Genomic DNA, 15,842 nt, shown 5'->3' with positions numbered 1-15,842 from the left:
AAGTCAACATGTTTGTGACATCTTGTCAGAATTGGAGAAAAAAGTAGAGAAGTAACGGGCTTACGCAGGTACAAACTGAAAGAATTCTGACACTGGGAAAAACATGCAGAGTTATTGAATGCTGATATTACATCAAATTAATATAAAAGCAAAATACTGCGGATGCGGGACATCTGTCTGAAAAACAGTTAACATTTTGAGCCCATATGACTCTTCAGACAGTCTTCTGTTACTCTCTCCAAGATGCTGTTAATCCTGCTGAGTTTTTCCAGCATTTTCTGTTTTTGACACATCAGACATTGACTGGTTACTGAGTTGAGTTTATGCTGATACCAGGCAACGACTGGTTACTGAGTTGAGTTTATGCTGATACCAGGCAACGACTGGTTACTGAGTTGAGTTTATGCTGATACCAGGCAACGACTGGTTACTGAGCTGTTTCCACTGGGGATGAATTGGGGATGGGACAGCCTTCCTACTTAGTGCGGCTGCGCACTGGCTGTTTCCGGGTGGGGATGGAGCCGGTTGAGGTTAGAACCGCTTGGTCCTGCGGCACGGGGCGGCTGCGGGCCACGATTATCGACTGGAACTCAGAGCGGGGAGAGGCTGGTGTCCGGTAAGGGTGAGCTGGGGGTTTGGGGCCTGGCTTCGAAGCAGCGATTCCTCGGCAGCCGCTGACTCTGTCAGGCCCGGCCGCCTGTAGTTAGCGAGTGTCGGTGGGTGTGATTGTTGAAGCTGCTCCGAGCTTGTTGGACTGGCGTTAGTTTGGCGTTGCTGCTTTTGAGCGGCGTGTTAAGGGCTTTTCCTCGCTTTATACAGTTAGGGGTCTGAAAGAGCTAAGTGTGGATTAAATTTATACATTTATGTAATTTTTTTTTAGATGCTGATTGACTTTTTTGTAATTCTGGGTTTGACTTTTAGCGGCTGTTGCTATGTCCAGCGGCTGAAAATTCATTTGGCAGCCAGTGCTGTCAGAACAGCGATCCCACAAATACTGCAAAGTGCTTGATGCATGTGTTAAAAATCATTCTGTGGTGCAGTACTGCCCATGACATCGGCTACTTGTCACACGTGGTTAATTGGGAATCCATTTTTTATTAATTGCTTTTCTGACAATAGCTTATAAATGGGCAGCAGACATAACTGTTGTGATATTCATCACCATTGTATGTGTACTTTAACCTTTCTGTCACTTTTGATGATTGCTAAAAGTCTTTGTGATATGATGTGATGCTAAGTCTCTGCAAATGCTGTGACATTTGAGTGTTTGCCTGCACTTTCACTGATGTCTGATGTTTAAATGTGGTGTTACATTGAGTCTCATGAAGGTGTCAGTCAACTTTTTTTTCTGAAACCCTGGGTCATATTTACTCCAGAATTATTAGCTGTTTTATTGAATATTATTAGTAATTGTAAAGGACATATTGTAATTATGCAATATTTGATCTAAGCATCAAGAAAATCTCAAATTATATTAAAAATGCAAAGTCTGGCTTATTCAAAATGGGAGCAACATTTGTGACATGCCAAAAATAAAAGAAAATTGTGATACATTAAGATTTTGAAAAATGTCTTGCTTTAAATTAGAGATGACTTACTGTTTCCTTTGTTATGATTCAGTGCAGAACTTGTTACTTTGGAACGGCCTCAAACCAATACTTTGGAAACTCCATGTGTGCTGTATCTACAGTGCTCTTCTCAACACCCTGCTGACATAGCCTTTGTAGAAGTATTGAGTGAAGCAAGAACTATGGAGGTTTACACAGGAGAGTACTGTGGAACAAGCCAAGGCCAAAGAGTAGATAACCTACAAATAAATGGGTAATATATTGTTTTGGTCTTTCATGGGATGTGGGTGTCGCTGGCTAGGCCAGCCTTTATTGCCCATCCGTCATTGCCCTTGTTCAGAGGGTATTTAAGACTCAACCACATTGCTGTGGATCTGACCAGGTAAGGACAGCAGATTTCCAGGTGGGTTTTTACGATAATCGGCAATGGTTTCACTATCAGACTTTTAATTCCAGATTTTTATTGGATTCAGATTTCGCCATCTGCCATGATGGGATTCGAACCTAGGTCCCCAGAGCATTACCCTGGGCCTCTGAATGACTAGTCCAGAGATGACAACACTGCCTCCCCCATGAATAGGAATATCTTAATCGTGAATCAGCAGTGTGGTGACTAATAGTGTTTGTTACAAAGCAAATCTTAAGCTGCAATGCAAATTTTGATATTCATAACTTGTTGGGTTCTTGTGATATTTCTCAAAAGGCCTTATTTATTGCCTGTTTAAATTTTGTTTAAAATAATCAAATTATGAATGGAATTGAAGTTAATTTTGTATTTGCAATTCTGCAAAAATTAATAATGATTATTTTCATAAAATGTTTAAAACCTCACATTGTGGCTTTTTGACATTACCTATCATTCACACTACATAGGGCATATTAGCTAGAACAGTAATTGAGGCCTGGACTAATGATCCGGTGGCAATCATTCAAATCTGAACATGACAACTGGGGGATTTAAATTCAATTAAATAAATCTGAAATAAAAAGCTAGTTTCACGAATGTGGCCATGAAAGTCATTTTTAGGGATGGAAAATTCTTCTAACCAGTTTGGTCTATATGTGACTCCAGACCCATTGCAGTGTCATTGAATCTTAATGCCCTTAGCAGATCCTCACTACCTACTTGAGGGCAGCTGGGGATGAATGAGAAATGTTGGCCTGAACCAGGATGTACCTGTCTCATAAATGAATTTTGGTAAAATAAGTCCACTTGAAGTTGTGTAGCAGCATACAGTGCTTTATAAAACAGCTTTTTATTGCATGCAATGCAAATAACATGGTATTTAAATTGTATAGTGCATATAATTACTTTGTTAGGCTAGGTTCTGATTCAAGAGGGGATACTGAGTAATATGATAAAAACAAAAAAACTGCGGATGCTGGAAATCCAAAACAAAAACAGAATTACCTGGAAAAACTCAGCAGGTCTGGCAGCATCGGCGGAGAAGAAAAGAGTCGACGTTTCGAGTCCTCATGACCCTTCGACAGAACTTGAGTTCGAGTCCAAGAAAGGGGTGAAATATAAGCTGGTTTAAGGTGTGGGGGGGGGGTGTGGTTGTAGGGACAAACAAGCAGTGATAGAAGCAGATCATCAAAAGATGTCAACAACAATAATACAATAGAACACATAGGTGTTAAAGTTAAAGTTGGTGATATTATCTAAACGAATGTGCTAATTAAGAATGGATGGTAGGGCACTCAAGGCACTCTATCACTGCTTGTTTGTCCCTACAACCACACTCCCCCCACCCCCTCCACTTCTCTCTCTCTCTCTCTCTCTCTCTCTCTCTCCCCGCCTGCCCCCCCCCCCCCCACACACACACCTTAAACCAGCTTATATTTCAACGCTTTTTTGGACTTGAACTCAAGTTCTGTCGAAGGGTCATGAGGACTCGAAACGTCAACTCTTCTCTGCCGATGCTGCCAGACCTGCTGAGTTTTTCCAGGTAATTCTGTTTTTGTTTTGGATTTCCAGCATCCGCAGTTTTTTTTGTTTTTATCTGTGTTTAATTGACTGCCACTGCTCTTCTAGAAATGCCTACCTCCTTGAAGAAGTTGTGTTCTTTTCTGCGACAAGATTTCCGTTCCTCTCTTTTGCCTTGCTCACCTTCATTGCTTTCCATTTCCCTCCTGGTGTTTGACAAGGTGTTTACTAAAACCCGCTTTCACAGCCATATCTCCTTTCTCAGTGACTGTCTCCGTCTCCGACTTACCCCACGTGGATTTCAACTGAAATTCCACCCCTCATGTTTCGAACCCACCCAGGATTACAGGTATCTCCGGGACATAAAACGTTTCTCGGACTGCTGTTCCTGTCACATTCTGAAATCCACACTCAGTGCCATGCGCCGCCATATGAACACACTCGACCTCTCCCTCCAGCAGCACCGCCGTACCCTTTTTCAAAGCTGCACGTGCCCCCAGTTTCATTTTATTCTTCGGCTCATCCGACGCCTCAACAAATAACTTTTTCTCTTTCTCTCAAGTGCTAAGGAACGCAAGCTCCAACAACTCATCGACACCAACACCCATCTAGGACTCTCCACCCCTGCCCGTCCCTCCGTCCCCACCCCATCTTCCAATCCCAGCCCCAGCGTGTATTCACTATACCCCCTGACCTTCCCCTGTCCGATGCTGAGCACTGAACGTTCAGCAAAGGACTTAGTTTCATACCCTTATGCCCTCACCTCAATGAATTTTGGGCTTGGCATGATGCTGAACTCTTCTTCCGCCGTCTTCGTCTCCGGGCTCACTTCTTTGGGCAGGAGTCCTCTCCCAGTTCAATGGATCCTTTTACCCATCTCCAATATTCTCCCTCCACCTGGACCCTTCCCTCTGGATTCTTACCTTCTCTTGATCTTTTCATTGAGAACTGTCGGCGCGACATTAGTCGTCTCAATTTCTCTGCTCCTCTCACCCATTCTAACCTGTCTCTTTCTGAACTTATTGCACTCCATTCTCTCAGGTCCAACCCTGACATTGTCATCAAACCCGCTGACAAGGGTGGTGCTGTTGTTGTCTGGCGCACAGACCTCTACCTCGCTGAGGCTGAGCATCAACTCGCAGACACTTCCTCCTACCTCTCCCTGGACCGTGACCCCACCACTGAACATCAAGCCATTGTTTCCAGGACTGTCACTGACCTCATCTCCTCTGGGGATCTTCCTCCCACAGCTTCCAACCTGATAGTCGCCCAACCTCAGACGGCCCGCTTCTATCTCCTACCCAAAATCCACAAACAGAACTGCCCCGGTAGACCGATTGTCTCAGCTTGCTCCTGCCCCACAGAACTCATTTCTCGTTATCTTGACTCCCTTCTCTCTCCCCTTGTCCAGTCCCTTCCCACCTACATCCGTGATTCCTCTGACACCTTACGTCACATCAACAATTTCCAGTTCCTTGGCCCCAACCGCTTCCTCTTCACCATGGACGTCCAATCCCTCTACACCTCCATCCCCCACCAGGATGGTCTGAGGGCCCTTAGCTTCTTCCTCGAACAGAGGCCCGAACAATCCCCATCCACCACTACTCTCCTCCGTCTGGCTGAACTTGTTCTCACACTGAACAATTTCTCCTTCAACTCCTCTCACTTCCTCTAAATAAAAGGTGTGGCTATGGTTACCAGCATGGGCCCCAGCTATGCCTGTCTCTTTATGGGGTATGTGGAACATTCCTTGTTCCAGTCCTACTCCGGCCCCCTTCCACAACTCTTTCTCCGGTACATCGATGATTACTTCGGTGCCGCTTCATGCTCTCGTCGGGACTTGGAAAAATTTATTAATTTTGCTTCCAATCTCCACCCCTCCATCATTTTCACGTGGTCCATCTCTGACACTTCCCTTCCCTTCCTTGACCTCTGTCTCAATCTCTGGTGATAGACTGTCCACCAATATCCATTACAAACCCACTGACTCCCACAGCTACTCGACTACAGCTCCTCACACCCCGCTTCCTGTAAGGACTCCATCCCATTCTCTCAGTTCCTTTGTCTCTGTTGCATCTGTTCCGATGATGCCACCTTCAAAAACAGTTCCTCCGACATGTCCTCCTTCTTCCTTAACCGAGGTTTTCCACCCACGGTCGTTGACAGGGCCCTCAACCGTGTCCGGCCCATCTCCCGCGCATCCACCCTCACGCCTTCTCCTCCCTCCCAGAAACATGATAGGGTCCCCCTTGTCCTCACTTATCACCCCTCCAGCCTCCGCATTCAAAGGATCATCCTCTGCCATTTCCACCAACTCCAGCATGACGCCACCACCAAACACATCTTCCCTTCACCCCCCCCATCGGCATTCCGTAGGGATCGCTCCCTCCGGGACACCCTGGTCCACTCCTCCATCACCCCCTACTCCTCAACCCCCTCCTATGGCACCTCCCCATGCCCACGCAAAAGATGCAACACCTGCCCCTTCACTTCCTCTCTCCTCACCGTCCAAGGGCCCAAGCATTCCTTTCAAGTGAAGCAGCATTTCACTTGCATTTCTCCAACTTAGTCTACTGCATTCGTTGCTCCCAATGTGGTCTCCTCTACATTGGAGAGACCAAACGTAAACTGGGCGACCGCTTTGCAGAACACCTGCGGTCTGTTCGCAAGAATGACCCAAACCTCCCTGTAGCTTGCCATTTTAACACTCCACCCTGCTCTCTTGCCCACATGTCTGTCCTTGGCTTGCTGCATTGTTCCAGTGAAGCCCAACGCAAACTGGAGGAACAACACCTCATGTTCCGACTAGGCACTTTACAGCCTTCCGGACTGAATATTGAATTCAACAACTTTAGGTCGTGAGCTCCCTCCCCCATCCCTACCCCCTTTCTGTTTCCCCCTTCCTTTTTTTTCCAATAAATTATATAGATTTTTCTTTTCCCACCTATTTCCATTATTTTTAAATATCTTAAAATCTTTTATGCTCTCCCCACCCCCGCTAGAGCTATACCTTGAGTGCCCTACCATCCATTCTTAATTAGCACATTCGTTTAGATAATATCACCAACTGTAACACCTATGTGTTCTATTGTTGTTGACATCTTTTGATGATCTGCTTCTATCACTGCTTGTTTGTCCCTACAACCATACCCCCCCTCCACTTCTCTCTCTCTCTCTCTCTCCGCCCCCCCCACACACCTTAAACCAGCTTATATTTCACCCCTTTCTTGGACTCACTCAAGTTCTGTCGAAGGGTCATGAGGACTCAAAACGTCAACTCTTTTCTTCTCCGCCGATGCTGCCAGACCTGAGTTTTTCCAGGTAATTCTGTTTTTGTACTGAGTAATATGTGCTAATAAGCATTGAGGTTAATGATTGATGCTTTTGCTGTGCCTCCAAAAAAGTGATCACAGCACTGTTGGGTGAAGGCCTATTTAATGGTGACCGTGTCCAAAGATCCTTGATTTCTATGGCTTTAACAACAAAATTTGCATTTATGACAGTACCTTCAATGTAGTCAAACAGCCCAAAATCTTCCAGAGTTCACAAAGATTAAAAAAATGGTTGACACCAAGTCAACGGAGAGATGCTTCAGACCATCGTCAAAGAGCTGGGATTTGAACACAGTTGTTTCTTCAAGGCTTCCATGACTCTTCTGCTGAAATTGTGGCAGATAAATGGGTGGTGACCTTTTGCTGCAAGTACTGAGACAGGTAGCAGGGGTCGAGAAAATTCTGGCTCAGTCCACCTGCCTCGGAAGAAAGTGCTCTGAAAGGTGGTATCTAAATTGCTGGGAATAGGTGCGGGCTGGAGTCAGCTCAGCTGACTGGGAAAGAGGTCGGAGACAGCCATAAAGGCTATTGGGTGGTTGAGATGGGCTGTTAAAAGGCATACATAATAAGGGCTTGCTTGAGAGCCCAGAAATCCATTACCCTTATTGAAACACATGAGCCCCAGAGAAAACATTGCTTGATTGACAGCTCTGGCTCTCTGGTCTCTGCTGTCAATTTCTCAATGTCTGTTTACATAAGGTTAAATTGTTTCAAGGGCTTGTGGTTTCTGTTCTTGATACTTTTTAGAGGGTCTGGATGATTGACACTTTCATTGCTGTGCAGAGAAAATACTTTTTTTAATATAGTGTAAAGTAATGATTGACTCTTTTCTAAAGCTTTTTTTACATATCCTACTGTTACAATTGGGTTCGTTGGTTCTATACAGTGTATGGTGGGTCAATGGGCATGGAAATGCCATAGCTTGGCACAAGGGGCAGGAGGGGCTATGGGAGGTGTTTTGGGGCCTTACCTTGGCATGGGGGCATGAGAAGGACCTTTTTGAATTCGCCTTTTAAAAGGTTCCCTCATGCAAACTAGGTTTCATGGGCTGTGAACCATGACTCTTTAAAAACCTAGCCCAACTCCATGAAAATTGTGGAGGGGTTAGACATGCTTATCTCTGCAATGGAGCCAGGCAGGTCAGACTGCTGGATGTGGGCTTTGGACCCAAACCAGCCTGCACTTTTAAAGGCAGTCCTGAAAGTCAGATAACCCAGGAAGGGAAGTCCTGAAATTGGAACCTGCCTACTACTTTTAAAGGCCTCCCAAGTCACCCTGACAGTGAAAATCCAGCTCTTAGTTCCAAACAGCAGCTATTGCTATAGAATTCTGTCTCCAGATAGAAAAACTAACACCAATTTGTTTTTAAATAGCTCTTTGAATGTAATATAATATCCCAATGTGCTTCGCAAGAACATTATCAAACAAACTTTGACATAAGTTGCAATTTTAGCAAATGAATAAAAACTTAGTCAGAGACTTAGGTTTTAAGGAATGTCTTAAATGAGGAAAGAGAGCTAAAGAGACAGAAGTTGAGGGAGGGAATTCCAGAAATTAGGGCCTGAGTGGTGGAGTGATTAAAATTGGGGATGCTCAAGAGGCCAGAATTTTAGAAGTGCAGATATCTTGGACGGTTTTAGGGCTGAAGGGGAATGCGGAGATAGGGAGGGTCAACACCATGGAAGGATTTGAAAACAAGGATGAGAGCCTGTTTCAGATATGCCTCCTAATCGGGATCATTTTGGTTACATCTGCTGCCCTGGAAACCACTGACATTTTGAATGCATCGGGGTAATTGTGCTTTCTAAACACTAATATTTCTATTTTTATATTGTCTTTCAGTGAACAGGAACAGATCCTTTTGTTTAAGAAGTGTTTTAAATTGGATTTTCCTAGTTCATTCTGTGAACTAAAGGTGTGTTGCGATTTCCTTTTGCTTTTTATTGATTGTGTTTTACTTTTTGAATTTTCTGATGAATGTTCTGTTCTTAGCTGCTATCTTTAGGTGGAAAAGAGAGAGTACGAATTGGTAAAATATTACTGGGCATAAAATATCCTTCAGTAAGGATCTCAAGAGGCTTTTCTCCATTAGGAAAAAACATTAACTTGGAACGAGTACAAACAATGATGGATTCAATGGGAGCAAAGCTGTCACCTGGAGCTCAGCAACTTTTTAACATGGTCCAGTTCCAACAGAAGGTGAGTTATGTATTGGTCAGAGTAATGAGTTGAATAAGAGTTTTTTTTCCAAAAGGCAGCAGTAATTTTAAGATCATAGATATGGTTATTACAAGGTTTATTTTTCAGTGTTAAAATATTTTTTAACATCTCTAATTCATTCTTTGCTCTCCCCATTGCAAATGTTTCTTTTATAAAGTGGAATAATTTGTTCATCTGGAGGAATCATCTATAATGAAAATGTGGGGATAGATCAGGCCAAAATGAAGCAACTAGAATGTTCAAATGGAATAAAGTGCATCCTTCAGAACACATGCTTGTGTGGTCACTGTTTTTCAAGTTGTATATTTTGTATTTTTACTGTATAGTTATACCTTGTGAAAAGTTGAAGAAATGCACACTGCTTTGTCCCTACTCTGTATACAGATGTTAAAGAATAGTAGACATAATTCAGGCATTTGATGTGGCGGGGTGGTGGAAGTAAGCCCTGTGAACTAATTTGGAAAAATATTCTTTAAATAGCATAATTTGCATGACAACTGCAGGAAAATACTTAAAAGTAATTCCAAAAATGAAAATTGATGCTGCATTTTCATGTTTCATAATTATAATTATCAGCTCTGGAATTTCCTTCCTAACCCCCTCTGACCTCTTTCCTCCTTTCAGACACTCCCTAAAGTCTACCTCTTAGACCAATATTTTGGCTATTTGCCCTAATATCACCTTATGTAGTTTGGTATCTGATTTTTGCTTAATAATGCTCCCGTGAAACGTGCTGGGATATTTTATTATGTAAAAGGCACTTTTTTTTCATAAATCACCAATAAAAGGTTAAAGCATGCAGAGCACAAAACAACTTAAGTATAGAGATATGATCAAGAAAAATAAGCATTCCGCATGTTAGTTTTGGTGAATGATTCCTCATGACAGATTTCCACTTTGTTCTTTACAGTGTAAATCTACTGTCAAGCAGCTGCATTGAGAGCTTGGTAACTTGTATTTTTTGACCAGATTAATCCAGAGATTAATACTAAGGATGGTACTGTAGGTTGCCTGTGACTGTACCCCAGTAATGAAGGCTGTATCTTGAGTTGTGATGGAGAAAGCTGGAGGGAAGTGAGAATCCTTGTCCTTTGATTGGCAAAGGCTGCATCTAACTAATGAATACAACCTTAAGGTTCTTGGTGTGATTCCTAGTCTATGCTGAGGTACCTGATCTCAACCTGGGTGGCTACAGTTGGCCTCGATGCTTCTGCATGGGGGAAATGTGCAGCTCTGCTTATGATGGATTTTGTAGGCAATCGGTAACAATAATAGAGATTGTTAAACCTTATTGATATTTCTCCATGTAGAATCAGGCAGCAATAGGAGGAGTGTTCCAGGGTATCTTTGGAGTAAGTGATTTAACAGAAATTGGAAAAGTAACAAGTTCACCACAGACTGAAGAAAGACTGACCCCTTCCCATGTATTTAGCAAAACTAACCCGATGTCCATTTCAAAACTGGAAGAAACAAAGGATCCTGGAGGGATAAGCACAGTTAACGCTGAATCCACACGAACAAGAGATGGTTCAGTTTCGCCCACTGTAACAAATAATAAAAAGAAAACTTCGGATTCTGAAGACAACACACAAGATGTAGATCAACAAAAATTTGCTAGAGGAGATTTGAAAGGACTTGTGTCAACATTTCTGTGCAAAGAAAGCAATGGAGAGCAAAATGCCTTTAGTTCTGAAATGCTTCCTCTCCTTCAGGACCTTTGTGGCCAGGTGAATGAACTTCGTATGGGAGAAAAGGTTAAAAATGCAGCAGCAGAGGACTGTGGCAGGTATGAATTTTGGCAATTTGTTACACAGCAGTGAACTTATTTCTATGTATAGTTTCTATAGAAAATTTTCTGTCAAGTTCTATTGAAAATTGTTGTCAGTTTAGCTCTTATTCTCTCCTCCACCTGATAAAAACTAGGTAAAGTATAGCAGTCTTGAACTAGCCTGTGCATGGTCACTGGTCACTGTATAGCATCTGTGGAATGTAGACTTGGTGGTTTAACTTTTTTTTGAGTCCACCAAATAAACTAAATTAACAATCAGGGACAAAACAAACAGCCCCTAAATTAGGGAACTGTAAAACCAAAGACAAATTTTGAAAACTTACAAATATCAAATCAAAATGTGATTATCAGGGTCGATAAAGCAACCCAGCTTCCACTTTAAGTCAGGGGTTGGGCGGGAGTGTGGGTCTTGTGGGGATGGGCACGAACCCAATCGGCACCCCCAATTGGGTGCACGCTGCCATTTTACATAGGCAGGCCAATTAAGGCCCACCCAGCGTGACACACACCTGGAAGCGCTGTGCGCTGTGTCGGGGGTGGGGGGTGCCTGAGTCGGGGCCAGCACTCTTTCACGCATATGCATGAAAGAGTGCAGAAATCTTCCTGAGGCACCTCTGGAATATTTAATAAAGGTGAAAAAAATGCTAAGGACTTGTCCCCTCATGTGAAACTGTCACATGAGCTGGGACATGTCCATTAACTTTTTCAAAAATCTTTATTTCAATAATAAACCCTTCATAAAACCTCATCCCGCCCGTGGATGAGGTTTCATGAACGTTGCGAAGGCCGCCTTGGCTCTTCGCTTGCCCCCCCCCCCCCCGCCTTAAGGTTGGACGGGCAGCATCCTTAACAACTTTAATTACTTTATTAATGGCCTTAATAGGCCTTTTGACAGTTTGACTGTGCAGCCAATGTGGCTGGGTGCCTGCTGAACTGACAATCTAAGTGACAAGCAGTGATGTTGGAATGCCTGCCCAACGTCACCATGTGTCATTTTACACATCGGTGAGTGGACCCCGCCCCCACTTGCCAACTGGAAAGCTCTCCTCTGTGTGAAGGGATTCACTGGTTCTTACTTTCTGAAATAAACAATGCTGGAAATACACAGCAGGCCTGGCATTTTCTGTGGAGAGAAAATCAGTTAACGTTTCAGGTCATGATCTTTCGTCAGAGCCAGGTCATTCAGAATAGAAGTTAGGAAACACTTCTTCACGCAAACACTATTAGAAATTTGGAAAATTCTCCCATACGAAGCAGTAGATGCTAGCTCAACCAATAATTTTAACTCTCAGATCGATAGATTTTTGCTAGTCAAGGATATGAGGGTAATGGAGACAAAGTGGGTGGGTGGAGTTAGGATACAGATCAGCTGTGATCTCATTGAATGGTGGAACTGTCTCAAGGAGCTGAATAGCCTACTCCTGTTCCCTAGTTCTGTTTGGATTTAACTTTTTCTTTGAATTGATGAATGGAACTAATTGGAGAGGAATTTCAGACATTGTGACTGCATTAAATCATTTAACCAGACCTGGAACATGATCAGTGATGGTGGTGATTGTGTCTCCAATGTTCTACTGCTCCAACAATAGTTTCAACAAAAACTAAAAATCCATCTTGGGAAGTTAAAGGGAAGAAATAAATGGTTTAGAAAACAATGAGAAGCTTTGGAGCAGGGTGTAGGGAAGAATAAATAATCTTACTTCATTTTATTGAGGTGATAAATTGCTGCAGTATGTTTACTGTATTGTTGGAGAGGGTAAGTGGCTGTTTCATTGTCGGGTTCTGCAGCACCACAATATCTGAAACTATATTTCAGGTCCTGAACTGCTCTTGAGCAATGCTATGAGTGGGCTACTTATGTACAAACAAAAGAACATCAAAGACCAATGGTTTATGATTAAACCAGTTGTGCATCTACTGTTCATAAGTACTGCAGTATGTGTCACTTTATGGTGATTTTCCATGAACTGCTGACCCACAACATATATCTTACAAATCTTTGATTTTGATGAACCATAGTTCTGGAAGTAAATCTTTTGGGTATAGTTTTTTAAAGTACATTTTGAGAACCTGCTGCTTGTTTTCATGTTGCTGCATTTCTTCACAGGCATTATCAACAGAATTTTTGTTCTGAGTTGGAAAAGCATATTGCTGAACACATGGAATCCATAGAAAAGAGATTGAAGGATTATATTGATTGTCGAATAAACATGCTGCAAGTTGACCTTGATGAGAAGTTTGTTTCACTCACCAACTTGCTTGAAAACATTGCTTTGAACAGAACTGTAACCAAAAGCTATGAACGTGACACCATCTTAACAAATGGGGAGCTTTAACTGATTTTTCTTCATATCCTTCGAACAGCTACTGTGAACCGGTTTTCCTGAATGTAGCGTTTAGTACAAGGGTGTCCAAATTATGACCCTGGTCATATGGAGTGGAAGTTCCAGCCCGTTAAGTTTGTTGATGTGTGTTTTTCCATGAACCACGTATACAGCAAGTGATCGTGGCCATGTAGTCCAGGCAACTCGGTCTTACCTGTGCTTATTATCACATACTATTTTACCATTGAGGTTTGTTTGTTGGGGCAGCTGATCCGTGGTCTGTTGCCACATTAATGGATGAATCATAAATCAGGAAACCAAGATCTGTCAAAAATTGGCAACTTGAGATAGATGCAAGACAATGGGAACCTAAAACCATATATGTGGCCTGTGAATGTCTGTGGAATGCACTTGACTGGCCCACAGAAAAAGCTTGGACATTCCCAATCTACCAAATGCATCACCAGAAAATAAAAGTGAAAACGGAACATTGCAGTTATAATTTGATTCCATTCTATAATTTTTTGACTAGTGGCATTTTTTGGGCTTAACGCGCTCTCTATTTAAAAGAAGTTATTTGTAACAAATACAAAATTACTACAAATCAAAATGTTCTCAAAATAATTTTGTGACTTTGAGACAATGTGTTGGATATTTTTAATGTCCTATTAATTGTTGTTATTAAGCCCCTGAAGAGTTAAGTAAAGGGCCCTGAAAATGATTTTTGGCCCCTCCGCCTTTTTTTTGTTTGGACACTTGCAGCAGAAATTTAAAACTCCCAAGACAAGTGTAATTTAGCATACCTCTTCAAAATTATAAACTTTTGCTACCTAACCGCTTTCAAGCATTCACTTCTACTGTTTTGGGAAGACTTGTCAATAACTGCCATTAATCGACAATCTAAAAGTTAATGTGATTAAGTACATGTTGAACTTCAGGAAATCAATTGTATCCTATTGGCATTCATACTAAGGTAGCAGCAGTGTAATGTTACAGTTGCACACTGCATTGACCTCTGTATTGACTTCATAACTTTGTGGACCTGCCTCAAGGTAGTATTGCATCATGGTACCACTAGCAGGAAAGGTGTGTGGGTTTCTTTGGGTATGCTGCTTAAACAGAAATCTTGCTTTCAACCCATTTCCCAATACTTTAAGTTCTCTTATCTGGTTGGCTTGCCATTTGAGGAGTTGAAATGTATTGCTAGTGCATGAATGGGTAATTATAATGGTTACATAGCAAGTAATGCATAAATTATACTGTCAGCTGAGCAAATACAAGTTAAAGGGAGCTTGGTCAGATGAAATGTAAAGTGAGCAACTGAAACAGGAATGTATACATTGGTGTAATTGCCTACAAGCTTAACCAAATATTAAACTGTTTCCTTCAAAGTTTGTTCAATGTATTGACCCTCTAATTCTAGATGAAAAATATATTTCTGGTAAACTGCATTTGGAAGAGATTTTTATAACTTTAATTAGGGCAGTTTCTTGCAAGTAATATGGACATTGAATTTGGTGACTGTGCCAAGTTGGAAGTTATATAAACCATAATATGTTTGTATAAGCCAATGAAAGAGATTCAGTCTGAATTTAAAAGTCTGAAATTAAGTTTTTATGAAACTTAAATTATTGCATTGTGTTCAAACAGTTGTATGATTAATTTGTTTTATCCTGAATATGCTGAAGATGCAGTAAAAGCACAAGAAAAAAAATGTGGCTTATTAGATTATTTGTTTAAGGGTGAACTTTTGTATTTAGAATGTGAATACAGAATCCTAAAGAACCAGAAAGTCATTCTGAAAGTAATAAATTTGTTTTTGTGCAGAAATATTCTTTAAACTTAAACTCCTCTGCAATTATATATTTAATTTGTCTTCCTCTTTGTTCGTTTTTCTCCCAGTATAATTGACAGAAAATATTTATTAATACAACAACATTGTAAGCAAACTAGCATATTTTCAAATTATTGGTCAGTAGATTGTCAGATATTAACCAGTAGACTGATAACTGATCTTGATATTTTAAGGCTTGTGCTGGATATAGGATTTTGAATTTGCAGTCAATGGTATAAAACACTATTAAAAATTTCAGTGCTTAAAACACTCAGTTTGGTGTTCATTATGCATGTACCATCTCCTTTGAAACAGAGTAGATGTGGCTAGAACATTTCTCCGGGCTGGTGAGTCTAGAAAAACAGGCTCTCAGAATAACGGGCAGGTCATTTAAGACTCAGAGGAGGAGGGATTTCCTCACTCAAAGGGAGGTGAATCTTTGGAATTCTACCCCAGAAGGCTGTGGAAGATCATTCATTGAGCATGTTCAAGACAGAAATTGATAGACTTGTGACTTCTAATGACAGCCAGGGATATGGGGATAATGGGGAAAAATGGTGCAAGAGGTTGATGACCAGCCATGATCTTTTTGAATGATGGAGCAGACTCCACAGTCAAGCCTGTTCCTATATCATGCAGAAATTGTAAATACATACCTTGAAATTCTCAGACAGTTAAGACTCGAACTCAAGTTCTGTCAAAGGGTCATGAGGACTCAAAAGGTCAACTCTTTTCTTCTCCGCTGATGCTGCCAGACCTGCTGAGTTTTTCCAGGTAATTCTGTTTTTGTTTTGAAAATATTTAAGTTGGACAACACACCAATGTCCCCTGATATTGATATTCTTGCA

The 15,842-nt window shown here is 41.7% G+C and overlaps 1 protein-coding gene across 4 annotated transcripts; it reads left to right on the top strand.

The window, feature by feature from the left end:
- The first annotated feature begins 476 nt into the window (after positions 1-476).
- Positions 477-15,262, top strand: c17h10orf88 (chromosome 17 C10orf88 homolog). 4 transcript variants are annotated; one of them, XM_041210274.1, is made up of 6 exons: positions 477-616; positions 1,626-1,821; positions 8,670-8,742; positions 8,820-9,026; positions 10,358-10,833; positions 12,944-15,262. In XM_041210274.1, the coding sequence occupies exons 2-6, from the start codon at positions 1,751-1,753 to the stop codon at positions 13,170-13,172; spliced, it is 1,056 nt and encodes a 351-aa protein (XP_041066208.1). In that variant the 5' UTR covers positions 477-616; positions 1,626-1,750; the 3' UTR covers positions 13,173-15,262. The 4 variants fall into 4 exon arrangements, with proteins under 4 accessions (XP_041066208.1, XP_041066210.1, XP_041066207.1 ...); XM_041210276.1 differs by having other exon boundaries at positions 497-616; positions 1,621-1,821; positions 10,760-10,833; XM_041210273.1 differs by having other exon boundaries at positions 497-616; positions 1,621-1,821.
- Positions 15,263-15,842: the final 580 nt, after the last annotated feature.

Source organism: Carcharodon carcharias, chromosome 17, assembly GCF_017639515.1.
Source record: "Carcharodon carcharias isolate sCarCar2 chromosome 17, sCarCar2.pri, whole genome shotgun sequence".
Classification (NCBI taxonomy): Eukaryota; Metazoa; Chordata; class Chondrichthyes; order Lamniformes; family Lamnidae; genus Carcharodon; species Carcharodon carcharias.
This window is presented reverse-complemented; position numbering and strand designations above follow the sequence as displayed.